Genomic DNA, 14,603 nt, shown 5'->3' on the forward strand with positions numbered 1-14,603 from the left:
TAATAAAGTTGTATAAGACTCTGAATAAGGTGTTAGGGTTGCTGCTTTGTTGGAGCATAGCCTGCACGTTATGTTTTAAAATGTCTAAGCTTTCATCTTGTTGGTATACGAACATGCGAAGATTGTGTTCATGGTAAACATTAAGCCTACACCTGCGTTATGCGACTTTACCAGTGCATCCCTGTGGCTAATATTTTTAAATGATCATTTATCCAGGATTTGATCTCAAAACATTCATTTTCATTGTCATTTTTAATGACCTTCTTAAAAGCAGGATTGTGTCTTGGTTGTGTCCAGGCGGAGCCAGTGTGTGGGCCATCGCTCCAGAGGAGAGGGGGAAACACGACAAACAGTTTGACAGCCTCGCCCCTGTCCTCGGATATGTCTCAGGTACTTGTTTATGAAGAAAAAAACCTTGAAGTGTCATCATCTTGAAGGTTCCGCTGGCTGAATCTCAAACTGTGATTTGTATCTGTCTTCACTCAGGAGAACAAGCCAGGAAATTCTTCCTCCAGTCTGGCCTTCCTCCCTCTGTCCTGGCTGAGATCTGGTAAGCACCGACTAACCACTTAGTGAAGTTCTGTCATCAATCCTGTGTTGTGAAGCCAGTAGGTCACTCAGTCCAAGACTTAATTGTTTCTTGGTCAGAGTTTGGTCCTCTCAGGCCTGCTTTGGACTTCCTGTTGAGCTCCCACTTCCTTCACAACCTGCCCCACCCTGTCAACTGTGTGTGAGGAGAAGAATGTGTCTGTGCATACTGTATTTAGAACTGTGTGTGTGTGTGTGTGTGTGTGTGTGTGTGTGTGTGTGTGTGTGTGTGTGTGTGTGTGTGTGTGTGTGTGTGTGTGTGTGTGTGTGTGTGTGCGTGCGTGCGTGCGCGCGCATAACACTACACTGGAATTCAATCCCAGTGGACCCTTGACTTTTCTTCCATCTCAGTGAAGACAAAAAAGTGTTATGGAATGCAATGCACACTGTGTCATAGAAGGATATTATACCTTTGAATGCGCTCTCTCTCTCTCTCTCTCTTCTTCCTACAGGAACCTAGCTGACATGGACAGCGATGGGAAGATGGACCGACTGGAGTTCTCCATTGCTATGAAGCTCATTAAGCTCAAGCTTCAGGGGCTGAACTTGCCTTCTTCTCTGCCATTCGTCATGAAGCAACCTCAAGTCTCCAATTCTGCCTCAAACATTCCTTCATCAGCACGTTTTGGTAAAAAAAAAAAAATTAAAATTAAAGAATCTATCATCATTTTAACAAAGGTTTAACACCACTACATTTGAACTCCTCCTATTGCAGCTTAACCTCTTAAAAAGTTATTTCATGAGTGGCCTAGGAAAAAGAATCATTACTTTCAAGTCAGTCCGTTTTCGGGGGGAACGGTGTACTTGATCTTTTTCGTGTTCACCTGTGTGTTTCCTCTTTATAGGAATGGGTTCCATGCCAAACCTGTCCGTTGGTGTGTCATCCATGTCAGCTATGTCAGCCATGCCCATCCTAACACCCTTCATGGCTAACCCCTCCATGCTCTCTGTGCAACCCCTGGTGCCAATGACTCTGCCCCTCATCCCCTGCATGGGAAACCCTGGACTCCACAACGGCAACCTCCTCACCCCACCTCTTGTTCCCAACAATGCAGGTTGGTTCTGCATTGGAACCATTGTCTGATTACACCGTAGATGTTTGGATTATGCTCCAGAGCCGTTTGGTTCAACTCATTTTCATTTAAAGTAACAAGGGATATTCCCTGGCACGCCCTCACTTTGAGATTAAATGCAAAAGAGGAGAACACAGTGTTAGAAAAAAAACACTGAACAGCATAGGTAAGAAAATTGTGCTTTGTGGCTATTAAAATATACTATCAGATACAGGAATAATACGGAGAAGAAGGAGTGTGACTGCATGTTTTGGTGCTACCTTAGACCTGCATGCATCAACTCTTTAGAATTTCGAAGTAGTATAATTATTTGTAATTCTTAACTTTGTATCATTAAAATACATACATAAACATTGGGTAGAGTTAAGGTGCCACAAACTACTCAAACCTTGTAACTGCCTAGTGTAACTGGCACTGACACATTGTAGTTTAATAAGTAAATTGGAAATACTTTAAATATATTTCCCAACCACATGGCTTAAATTGCAGAAGTTGTACTAATAGCATTAGCCTGTCAATTAGGGTTGGCTAGGTTAGCATAACTGAAAATGTGCTAACTTAATACAAAGTCATGCCTCAATTTGCCAAATATTAGCAGTAAAATGCCAAATTTGGCTTATAGTCTGCTGAAAGTGTTTTTTTCTTTTCCTGTTTGGCATTTTTTGACACAACTGACTTCCTGTTCACATACCGTTAGCCGATAACTACGCATATAGAATTGTAGCATTGCTGTAGTTTTGTCTGGCTGTGCGACTATAGCATTGACACTTTTGCTTACGGAGGTCTTAACCAGCCAAAACATTTCAATGCTAATTAAGTTAATCACTAATACCAGATATAGTTATTGAGAGCTAAGGAGGCACTTAATGCAAAAAAAAACTTTGCATTTGACTCGTGAATATTTAGTGTATCGGGGTCAGTTCCTCAGGTTTTGCACGGTTATGGTGCAGTGTTAATACGGTGTGGATTAGGCTTACAACATGAAAGGTCTGAACCTACTCCCTGAGGTCTTATATCTGTGCTGAGGTGTCAGGCATACTATATATGTATATGTATGCAGTAAGAGCTGCCTTTTAATCACCAAGGAGTCAAGTCACGAATGCTACAGTTACTGTCACTTTTTGATAATACTCACTGAAATCAGATCTAATACAATATATCATTTACGGTAGTCATTTTTTTTCTTTTTGAATTTCCCTGCCTCTGCTCTCTTCATGTCCCACCTCCTCCGTCTGTCCTTTAGCTGCTCTCTTTAATCTCACTCTGTCTGTTCAAATACAATTTGTGGCTGTGAAATGAGCAGTCTAATGAGAGTGAGTGTGAAATTTCTCTATTATATGGTGTTCCCTCCATTCTTATCCCCCCTTACTCTCCGCTAATAGGAATATATCAGTGCAACAGCTCTCTAGACTAACCCTCTTTAGCGCAGGGTCGTAGACATCTGCGGTTGCTTTCTATTTAGCCAGATGTCAACAACATTGCTGCTGGAGCTATGTGTGCTGTGACTATAAAGTTAAGATAAGATAAGATAAGATAAGGTGTACACACATTCAAGGGCAACTGCACCCTGCACGTCTAGGTTGCATTAGTAAGGCACATGCATACTCTGTTATTAAATGCATGCACTAAAGCTACCACTGCATTGTTTTCGCATATAACCTTGAATTTGTCGAAATGATAGTGAACTATTAACCATGTGCCTACAACCCTATCTGCAGCGCTCCCTCTTTCTGGCTTCTCCTCTCCTATGGGGTTCTCTCCATCAACCGGCATGTCCAAGGCCAACTCACTCCTGGACCTTGGATCCAGCAGGTGAGACCCAGAGTACACAAAAAAAACTGTACATACTGCATATGATGATAATAGTGTGGGCTCCCACAAGTAAGCTAAAGAGAATGTATGATAATTTTGAATTGCTGCTGTTGCACTTAACATGTAGATCCATGTGTATTTTCATGCTACATCACATCGGGAGATTAAGAGAAAAGCTTGTCAAAGTAGAAAAATTACTAGCCCATTAGTCTAGTGATTACAGTGAACTAGGTTTCTCCCCCCCCCCCCCCCAGGGGAGAGTTGAGGATTCAAATGCAGGCAGAGATTAAATACTTATATAATAAAGAGAGCAGGAAGGGCATTTTCTAAATCAGATGCTCAGTTGATAACAGTAGGAAGGGGCTTGTGGAAGCCACAAATATTAGAGGAGAGCTGGAGTCAAATGGCATTCTTCACTATTATTGTTAAGTTTCAAGCTATATTTAGTTCACATGCTAGCTAGGTCCACATTTTTTTTAACTGCTGTTTGATTGCTATTAATGTTTTTATACATACTTGTGATTCCTTCCCAGAGGCCTACTGACTTTTGTGATCCCTTGAATTTTCCTCACACCATTTTTTGGGGAATTGAGTGAAATGTCTTTCTGTGCAGACATTAATGTACCTCCTTAGGATACATTTTATGACTTTGGTTAAAGCCCTGACCTCCCTGCTAGTGCCACTGTTAGGTCAATTTTGTTATTAGTCCAATATTTTTCTCACTAAATACTTCAGCCATTAACACTAAAGCTGTTTGTGTTTTAGTTGCAAATAAGCAAATGTGAACAAGATTATTATAGGGAAGGGGAGAAGTTTGTTGTCTTAAATCCAGGACAGTACTTAAAAAAAAACTACTTTGTCTCTGCCTGTAATAGCCACAGCAGTAAACAAAGAAGAACCCAGAGTCTGGAAGGTTTTGTTCACTTTCAGCAGCAGCCAGATTGACCTCACCAAAAAGACAATAGCAGTATCTAATGTCCTTGAACGTTCTCATGGTGTTTTGTGTGGTTTGGGAAAAGGATAGGAGTAGTGTCTGATTTCATTTTGAATGTATTGTTCAGAGTGTCCTCATTCAAATAGTCCTGACCTGAAGTGTGGGTGTGGAAATGCAACCAACAATAAGGGCAGCCGCGTGTGAGTGTTAGGTCAAACACTAGTATTGGTTTGTTCTTATTTCTTTTGTTTTTTTGCTTTCAGTCCCATAAGAACTTTTAATACTAGGGAATTTTAAAGTCCCACTTAATTCACATATTCATACATGTACACACACTCATAGACACACACAAACAAAAAGGCCATTGGGCGGGGAAGTGGAGGATTCCACAGTGCATCACACGTTGTATTCCTGAAACCTCTTCTGTGTATCTGAGAGGAGTGTTACATGTTTCCACCCAGCAACTAACCGGTGAAAAAAAAAACATTCTTCTCAAATGATCACCATGGACCCGGCCTCTCCTTTTTTGCTGTTTTTGCAGAGGCATTGTTTATAATGAAAACAAAAAGGGCTGATTAGCCATGCCTGAGGGTGCAGCGCTGTCTTGTTTCTCAGACTCTTTGTTTACGTGGGCCACTGCACCGGCTTCCTCCACTGCTAATTAAGAGCGGAGAGATAACACGGGAGTCCCGAGGCAATTAGCGGTTCTAAAAGGCAGGCCTTGAATACAAGGGGAGGAAAGAAGAACATTGACCACATAATATTATTGGGTAATTTCCCCTTTTAGGTGATGGCGCAGCATATCAACATACCTCTCTCTCTCTCTCTCTCTCTCTCTCTCTCTCTCTGTTTTTGTAGTTCGAATTCTTCCTCCACCACATCATTGGCCAGTAACTCTCCAAAGACGGGCACATTGGATTGGGCCGTTCCACAGGCCACAAGACTCAAGTACCGCCAGCAGTTCAACACGCTGGACAAGCTTATGAGTGGCTACTTGTCAGGTAGGTCCCACACACACACACACACACACACACACAAACACACATTCCAACCTAAATATACAAGAGGTCCCCTTGAGCGCACTCTGGTTCAGTTTCACTTAGCACACATGCTCTTAACCCCACTTGACAAATTCTGACACGGCAGTCAGAAGTACACAAACACACTCATGCTGAATTTCTGATGTATTCCTTTGCAGGGCCTCAGGTTAGAAACGCGCTGATAGCCTCAAACCTGACCCAGACTCAGCTAGCTACAATCTGGTAAGTATAAAGTGTGTGTGTGTGTGTGTGTGTGTGTGTGTGTGTGTGTGTGTGTGTGTGTGTGTGTGTGTGTGTGTGTGTGTGTGTGTGTGTGTGTGTGTGTGTGTGTGTGTGTGTGTGTGTGTGTGTGTGTGTGTGTGTGTGTTTTGATTCTTTACTTTATTTTGGAAATGATTTACATGATTTATGGCCCAAAACCTCTTTATGAATATGATTTAATCTAAATCAGTGAGTCGTTTAGAATTTCTCGTTGCTCTCCAGTTTTAAACAGCTGTAAATTGCATGAGCTGGAATACAAAAGGGGGAACATCAAAACTAAACTTCTGAATATAATGGAGTTCTCTGACAGTGTTGATGCTGAACACCAAAAAAAAAAGCTCTTACTGTACACACCTACTGTACTGTTCTGTACTTGCCCAGCACCAAATGGCAAACAGGCAAAACTAGCGACTAGTTGGTGAACACAGTGGAGTATTTAGCTGCCAGAGCACAAGCCACACGTTCCCCTCAAGAGTTGGTGGGAACCAAAACGGAGTTACAAGGAAGAGTGAATGTTGGACCGTATAAGCCAGGTGGTTAGGAGCATGACTGCAAAGGAATGTGAATGTTGCTCCGTGTCTCCCGGGTGTATAAATGGGCAAATGCCTGCCAACACAACTTTACGGGGTGATAATTTGTCACTGTTTACAACTTGTTGACAGCTTGCCTCCAAAGACTACAATTATGCTGCTCTGAAATCATTATATATTCTCACTAAAATAGCAACAGATTTCAACTTTATTGCTTCATTTTGTGTGTGTGTGTGTGTGTGTGTGTGTGTGTGTGTGTGTGTGTGTGTACACAGGACCTTGGCTGATGTGGACAGGGACGGTCAGCTACAAGGGGACGAGTTCATTCTAGCCATGCACCTGGTGGACATGGCTAAAACAGGCCGACCTCTTCCGCTCTCACTGCCTCAAGACCTTGTACCTCCGTCTCTCAGGTAACACACAGTGACACACTCACTCACCGGATTAATTTAAATAATTTTATCAATGATACATTTTTTACATCCAAAGCCATTCTATTTATTTTAATTTTTTTTTCCAGAGGAGGAGTCAAACCCAGTGAGCTTGTTAATGGAACGGGGCCCTACATAACTCACAGTTTAATAGACACGACAGAGATAGAGGCTGTGCAAAAGACCAAGAGCAGTGGTATGGCATGTCCAGCTGCACACTGTAAGTTTTCATTATAATGTGTGTATGTCTGTCTGATACATAGCCCCCTCTTTTTCCTCCTCTCTCCCAGTGTCCTACGAGGACAGGCTGAAGGAGAACTTTGCTCGGGGCAGTGCAGAGCTGGAGAAGAGACGGCTGGCCCTGGAAGAGGCGCAGAGGAAAGAGAGAGAGAAGAGAGAGAGGGAGGAGAGAGAGGCCCAGGAGAGGAGGGAGAGAGAAGCCAGAGAGCAGGAGAACCGCAGGAGGCTGGAGGAGGAGAGGAGGAGAGAGATGGAGAGACAGAGGGAGGAAGAGAGGCTCAGGGAGCTGGAGAGGAAGGAGGTGAGCCGGACGAAAAGTCAAAGTCAAAAAAAACAAAAGTCAGTTTTATTGTCAGTTTCTTCGATATGTGCCAGACGTATAGAGGAATCGAAATTGCGTTTCTCTCCGACCAACGGTGCAATAAGTACAAAAGGATGAAGTTAGATAAGATGAAATAAGTAATATGTACAATAAAATACATTGTAAATACATAGTGCAAAGGTAAGGCAAAACAAAATGGTATAAAAAAAGTAAATAAATTGAAATGAGGTAGGGAAGGGTACAAAGGTGGGGGGGGGGGCTCACCCGTAGGGCAGGGTATCGAAATTTGATTAATTTTTTTGGCACCAGCCGAAATACCATCGAGTATCGAGAAATGTAAATTGTGTTCCTTTTTGCCCGTATATTTTGTTGGAGCTGGAGTGGCTCAGGAGATGGGGCATTAGTGGTAATCGGAAGGCAGTTATATTGCTTTCAGCTTCTTTCAAGTTGTATCTAATTATATTATGTCAAATTGCCATAGACTTGAAAAATAAAGTAAAGTTTTTTTTTTCTACCATAATGTGTGATGATATCTTGTTAAAACGGATTGATTAAAATTACTATCGTAAAGAGTATCGCTCAGTAACCGGTATCGAAGTCAAGGTATTGGTATCTGTATCGATATTAAAAAACAACAACATTTCACTCGTTTTCAGGCGGCGAAGCAGGAAGTGGAGCGCCAGCAGAGGGAGGAGTGGGAGAGAGGGAAGAGAGAGGAGCTGGGCAGGAGGAGAGAGGGCGAGCACGAGGAGATCTCCAGACTCAGGGCCAAAAAGAAGAGTCTACAGTTGGAGCTGGAGGCTGTGGTGAGATTGCGCTCACATTCATAAGCGTGTGCTGCATACTCACAATGCAAGTGCTATGTCGATATGGGGCATGGGCACACAGTAATATCAATGGGTCCGGTGTTTCTCACAGGGCAACAAGCACAAGCAGATCTCCGACTGTCTCCGTGACGCTCAAAGCAAGAGGCGCATCCTGAAGGGAGAGGTGGACCTTGTCAATCAGAAGAGAGACGTGCGCATCACCGAGATCAACACACTGCAGCTTCAGTTTGAGGTTTCAGAAAAATGTGTTTGCTTTCACTTCTTTGCATTGAAATGATTCCCATGATGGGTTTTTCTCTTCATTCCCTTTATGTGTGTGTATGCCTCTGTGTTTGGTTGTAGGAATGGCAGAGAAAGCTTTCACAGCTGGTCCCAGAGCAACAGAGGCTCACTGAGAAGCTGCGAAACATCAGCCTCAACAAACTCCCCTGTAGGTGACACTATAGATGCACCGATCCACTACTTTTCAATCAGATCCGATACCGATATCTGGGTTTTGGATATCGGTCGGTACCGATACTGTCCGATATCATAATTATTATACATTTCTTTGTTGGTGGTGATGTTATGTGTAAGGTTAGGAAGGCTTAAGCCACACAGCAATTCTAATTTAAAGAGCAACAAACATACACAAATGCATTTAGGTTTATCTGAACTGCTTTGAACTGTTTTGAATGCAGAAGAACATCAGAACTCAACTTTTGAATTGTTAAATTCCAATTTTAATGTGTGCTATATCACATAGCTTTGGTCTGAAACATTTAAATGTATTTCATAGTTTAATTAATTTAGATAAATAAATAAAAAAGGCAGATATCCGATACGTAGATTGCAGCCATATCGTACCCGTGACACACGCACAAATAGCACGAAATGCAGTCATGAGGTCATATTGGGGACTAGGGGTGTGAACGTTTACAAAAATGCCTAACCGTGTACACAACAAATTTTTTTTCGTGTACACGGTTAACCGTGACGTTATTCTCCTCGTGCCCCCGCCGTCTTGTAGGCGCGCGCGCGCACACACACACACACACATACGCGTTCGTTCGCCTGTAAATACACAATTGACATGAACTACGCTCGTTTACACACCTCTTATAATAGGTCCATGGTACACACACACACACACACACACACACACACACGTTCGCCGTCATAATCGCGCTTCATTCATTTCTTGATTAATATAGCCTATCGCTTTCTACATGTCCACGTTAAATGCATGTTGAACAGGTGTTATAAAGTTCGGGCTACTTACGAGCGTAGTTCACTTCAACCGGGTAACTTTAATCTTTAGGTTATCTTTCATCACTCTTCCGTAGCTGTGAGTCGAGCACCGGCACGGCGACTCCCCGTGTGTGTGTGTGCGCCGATACACACACTCACTCACACACACTCGCCGAGGGACAGACAGATTCTCGGCAGACTAGCTTGTATCCTCCCCAATTAGTTTATTAGTGATGTAAAATCAATAAACGCGTGTCTCCAGAACATATTTAAAAACTTTGAAATTTGAAAAAAAAAACGGTTTTCGTTTATTGATTTTTCCTAAACGGTTATGATTTACTAAACGGTTACACGTGTACACGTGCACACCCCTATTGGGGACACCGAATTCTCTGACTTGCCTCTGACCCGTTGACCTTTTGCCCCCCGTTAGCGTCGACTTTGACCTCTGTGACGGAGGGTGTGACGGAGAAAGGTGTGCACTGCCGGAGACTGAAGGACCAGCTTGATACGCTGGAGAGAGAGACCACAGACAAGCTGTCCCACATGGATCAGTACACCAAGGAACTTAAGGTCAGTGCTCACTCAGAACATCCTAACCTATATAATCCTTTAGGAAACACTTTTTGAGATATTAATGAATGATGTCTTCCCTACTCCCAAATACATCTTTAACCTGATACTAATATTCGCAGCATTGAGCAACTTTCCCCTTTGGTCTGTTTGATTGTTTTCTTGTTCTGAATTGCTCTTTCAAAGCTTTTTTTAACCCCTCTCTTTCTCTTTTCTCTTCTGCTTCCCGCTGCCTGGACCTTTCTCTTGCAAATTCACTTTATTCTCATCTCTGGTTTTCTTTTTTCCTTCCCATATCTCTTGCTTTCCTTGCACTCACCTTCCTCTTTCTTTATCCTCTCTTGATAACCCTTATTATATTTCTTCACCTTCTGTCCACCCTGTCCTCTCTCCTCCTCCCCTATCATCACACTCTGTGTTTCTCTAATAGCTGGGGGATATGGATGACTGTGTCCTGCGGGGCCTTCTGTCTCTGCTGGCCTGCCTCAGCCAGCTCTTCCTTCTCATCAAGGTTATCTTTCTTTCCCTCTCTCTCTCTCACACCCTCTCTCTCTCCCTCTCTGTCTCTCTCTATCTCCCTCTACCTCCCACCGTGTAATCTTTTTCACTCCTTCATTATGTTTTTTGTTTCATCTCACCGCTCGTTTTCCCTACAAACCACATTCTTCAATTTTCTTTTCCTTTTCATCCTGCGATTTTGACTCATTATTAAATGGAGCTCTGCTCTGGTACCATGTCTTCCCTTTTTCTATGTATTTCTCCTCATGGGGTTGCTTCTAGCCTTGTGTTTACTGTGTCAAAAGGATTTAACCTGAGGGTAACAGACACAAACACACACATACACACACGCACACACACACACACACACACACACACACACACACACGCACACAATGCTTAACCTGCACAAATTGTGTGTTAATATAAGATACACTTGTGCATTCTGTATGTATACACATCTTGCATGTTTTGTGTACAGCTGCCAGTTCGTTAGCTGGCTCATTTTCTAGTTTAGTCATCAGTTTTGCATGTTGGAAATGATTGTTTGTGTACCACCACATACAGTATGAAAGGATGAGTTTTGAGTACAAATGAACTGTAGATAGTATACTGCATGTCATTGGCTGCTTTGTGATTGGAGCAGTATTGAAGCTTGCGGACAGTAATGTGTTGTTTGCTTTGTGGCTGACTGTAACACTGTGTTTTTTTTGTTGCATCTTTTAAACTAGTTGATGCTTGTGTCTTTTGTGTATTTGAATTTATTTATTTATTTAATACAGGGACAGTGCATATTATCAAACATTTCTGTCAATATGCCAGAATTAGCCAGAAGGCTATTTTTCATCTGCGGTCTCTCTAATTGCATTGCGTATTCTGTTGACGTGCGTCAGGAGCTGAGGGAGAAGCAGGTTCGGCAGCAGACTGTCCTGGACGAGCTGTACAGAGTCAAAGAGGAGAAGCTGAGGGCGCTGCAGAAACTCAGGGAGGAAGAGATGGAGAGGAGGAGGAGGGAGGAGGAAGAGGAGGCAGCCAGGTGAGTGTGAAGGGGAATATGTGACTCATCTTTGTTTGGGTCAAATTATTCATGATGTTTAAAGGAGAAGTAAGTGATATGGTCCTTTTAGCTAACTTCCTGTCAGTGACTGCAGTTAGCAGTCCCCTCCCTCGTCCCTACGTCACCACCACATGAACACACAGCCTTCTATGCCAGATAGTTCTATGCCTCTTTATAGCGCTCTGTCTCCCGATTGGATCGAAACGAGCGGGATACTCAAAATTGTATCTGCCAATTACTGCAAAGCTGAATGCCTAGGAGTCCTGTGTTATGAACTGTGTATACTGTTCAATTGATTTCTGTATGAATATAGAGTGATTTAACCCGTGTATTAACAAAAAAAATATCACGGACTGCTCCTTTAAAGAAGGGTTTCAAAATGTTGCAATCTACTCCATACACAGACAGACCCAGCTAGAGCAGGAGAGAAGAGAGCGGGAGAAGAGGGAGAGGGAGGAAGAGGAGGCGCGTCAACGGAGGCTGGTGGATGAACAGAGGGCCCGACAGAGGGAAGAGGAGGAGAGGGAGGCCCAAGCCCGTCTCCGCGCAGCGCAGGAGAAAGCACAGGAGGAGGAGAGGAGACGCAGACAGGAGCAGGAAGAGGAAGAGAGGGAGAGAAAGAGGAGAGCGGAGGAAGAAGAAGAGAGGAAACAGAAAGAGAAGGAAGAGAAGGAGGAAGAGGAGAGGAGGAAGAAGAATGAAGAACAGCAAAGAGGAGGAAGACGACAGCATCCGGGGCTGGTGGCGGCTCCGCTGTCCTCCAAGCTGACCACATATCGAGCACTGTACTCCTTTGTGGCCCGAAACACAGACGAGCTGAGTATAGACGCGGAGGGCCTTATAGAGGTAACGGGACACACACACTATTATTTACCTAAATTTGCTTTCTTTTAATGTATTTTTTTTTAAAGCCAAGAAAATGATACAGTTGATAGTTACATCTAAGAAGAACTATAAATTATATCACTAAACACATTGTAAAGCCTATTATAAGGTGAAAGAGGACATGCTTTTATAATCATATTATTCTGCTTTATAGCTGGCTAATTAGCTCATTAACTATAAAGTAAATTGAAAAGAAGGAGTAAGTAGAAATGAAATTGAAGCAAACAGTTGTAACAGTATAAACTGCAATAGGTCAGTGTGAAATAATCATAATACGTGCACACACACAGGCCTATTCACAACCCATTACTAAGGCGTGTTTGTGTAATTGTGTCTGATTTGCTTTGTGATGGTGATTGCTCCTGATTGGTCCAAAATACGTCTGCAGTAGGGAGTCCAACATGATTGTCGACATCATCATGTTGTTATGTCTGACTGCTCTCTCTTAATCTGTTTCTTGTTTGTTTTGGTCTCCCCCCCCCCCATTCTGCAGGTGGATGAGCAAACCGTCGGTGAGCCTGGCTGGTTTTGCGGGAGTTACTGTGGCAACAGGGGCTGGTTCCCCCAGAGTTATGCAGAGAAATGTCCTACTACTACCCCCTCTACGACTGACCCTGCCCCCCCTTCTTCACCTGGGAAAACGACCTGTCCGCCAGCACCACTGCACTCAGGGTAACACACAGTCTCAAAGACATACTCTCACTTCTAAAGATAGTACAGTTTTTCTTGTTTTCTGCCAAGAGCAACTTTGGGCTTTATAATTCATGCCACACTAGAGTAAGGTTGTTGTTTTATTTTGCCCAGAGTCCCAGATGGAGAGGCAGCGAGTGACATCAATGTTCCTGTCCAATCAGACGCTTCACCGGTAAGGAGGGAAAAAAAGCGTATGTTTACTTATGACTTCAAGGTTGCAGTAAATTAGGTCTGACTTAGTTTTTTTAGTGACCTATTCCTGAATCAGATTGAATGCCTGCTTTGTTGCTGTGTCCGTTCAGAGATTATTTCTTGGATAGAGTAGCCATTTTTATTCAGGGTCAACATGGGAATAATCAGTTTTTATAGTATCTGCATTTACTTTCTGTTGTTGGGCATCACAAGGTCTAAACGTTCTCATAATGTCTTTTCAGACATTTCTTTCATTTGAGATCTACTGTGGGAAAATGAAATAAAAATGTCATGAGCTTTATAGTGTATACGGGGCTGCCTGTTTATCAAGATTATTGCTGCTTTAATCAATATTTGTAATGTGAAATGACAAACCCAAAGAGGATTATCATTCAATTATGCGGATCCACTGAGCTTTTTAACCTCTTTCAGTCATTTCCAGCTGCAACAAGCAGCAGTTTTCAGCAATAAAAAGCTATGATCGATAATCCTGTATCCTATATATGTTGTTTATTTATATATATTTATTTATAAATATCCTATATAATAATTTTCGTCCTCAATCACACAATGTTCAAGCAAACATTTGCGAACAAAAGTGTTAGCCAAAATGGGTTGTGGCGTATACCAAAAAATTATTAATATTGCACAAGTTGCAAAAATATTTTTGTGCCAGTGCCATATGAAGCTATAATCAGACGACAGTAATGACGGTATCAAAACATCTGTTTGATGCAGATGCACGTAAATGCCACTAAAGGCGGTTCCTAGTTTATTCTGCACAATCACACATCTGAGCTATAAACTGACTTTGGCAAGCACGAAAACTGGCTGGAGTACAGGTACGGCTGCTGACTGCAACACACACATATACACACTTCAACAGAAGCATGGCTGTATATTTATAGATTTTCTATATCGGGAGTTCCTCTCTCTCTCTTTGTGGGTCACCCAGACATTTACAGATCTCCATCTCCCTATAGATCCGTGTCAGTAAGTCTACAGGTTGTTTCTAGGTTATGTTTTCAAATAAAAAAAAAATCAAAGTCAGTTGATCGGCGACATTCTACTTTGCGAGGCTGATTTAATGGTGTACTTGGTTTTTAGAGATAAAGAATCCACTGGGCCCTAATGTGACATTCTGCTGCTCTTCTACAGTCCTCGGTCCCCCTGCTGGCTAGAGCAGTGTCCTCATGGTCAGCCACCTCAGAAACTCACCTCAACCTCTCCTCCTCCGGCGCGGGCGACCTCATCAATGCAGCGCTGCTTAGCTTCTCTCAGGGTGACATCATCAGTGTGCTGCAGCAGAGGGAAGACTGGTGGATGGGGCAGCTCAACGGGACTCAGGGATGGTTCCCAAAAAGCTATGTCACTCTAGAGACGGGCGGCAATACAGAGTATGAGGACAGAAACACAG

General features: G+C 42.8%; 1 protein-coding gene across 1 annotated transcript in view; it reads left to right on the top strand.

The window, feature by feature from the left end:
* itsn2a (intersectin 2a) overlaps nt 1-14,603 on the top strand; it is a 35,202-nt gene that overhangs the window by 9,850 nt on the left and 10,749 nt on the right. Inside the window, exons 3-22 of the mRNA XM_080048166.1 lie at nt 298-390; nt 487-550; nt 1,041-1,216; nt 1,434-1,643; nt 3,380-3,473; nt 5,266-5,408; nt 5,606-5,669; nt 6,514-6,651; nt 6,759-6,865; nt 6,960-7,210; nt 7,888-8,037; nt 8,150-8,290; nt 8,401-8,488; nt 9,722-9,861; nt 10,292-10,372; nt 11,253-11,395; nt 11,821-12,262; nt 12,795-12,973; nt 13,106-13,166; nt 14,345-14,583. Of these exons, the coding sequence (XP_079904292.1) occupies nt 298-390; nt 487-550; nt 1,041-1,216; nt 1,434-1,643; nt 3,380-3,473; nt 5,266-5,408; nt 5,606-5,669; nt 6,514-6,651; nt 6,759-6,865; nt 6,960-7,210; nt 7,888-8,037; nt 8,150-8,290; nt 8,401-8,488; nt 9,722-9,861; nt 10,292-10,372; nt 11,253-11,395; nt 11,821-12,262; nt 12,795-12,973; nt 13,106-13,166; nt 14,345-14,583 (3,004 nt within the window). The remainder of the gene's footprint in view (nt 1-297; nt 391-486; nt 551-1,040; nt 1,217-1,433; nt 1,644-3,379; nt 3,474-5,265; nt 5,409-5,605; nt 5,670-6,513; nt 6,652-6,758; nt 6,866-6,959; nt 7,211-7,887; nt 8,038-8,149; nt 8,291-8,400; nt 8,489-9,721; nt 9,862-10,291; nt 10,373-11,252; nt 11,396-11,820; nt 12,263-12,794; nt 12,974-13,105; nt 13,167-14,344; nt 14,584-14,603) is intronic.

Source organism: Ammodytes marinus (genome assembly GCF_949987685.1).
Source record: "Ammodytes marinus genome assembly, chromosome: 19".
In the NCBI taxonomy this organism is placed as follows: Eukaryota; Metazoa; Chordata; class Actinopteri; order Uranoscopiformes; family Ammodytidae; genus Ammodytes; species Ammodytes marinus.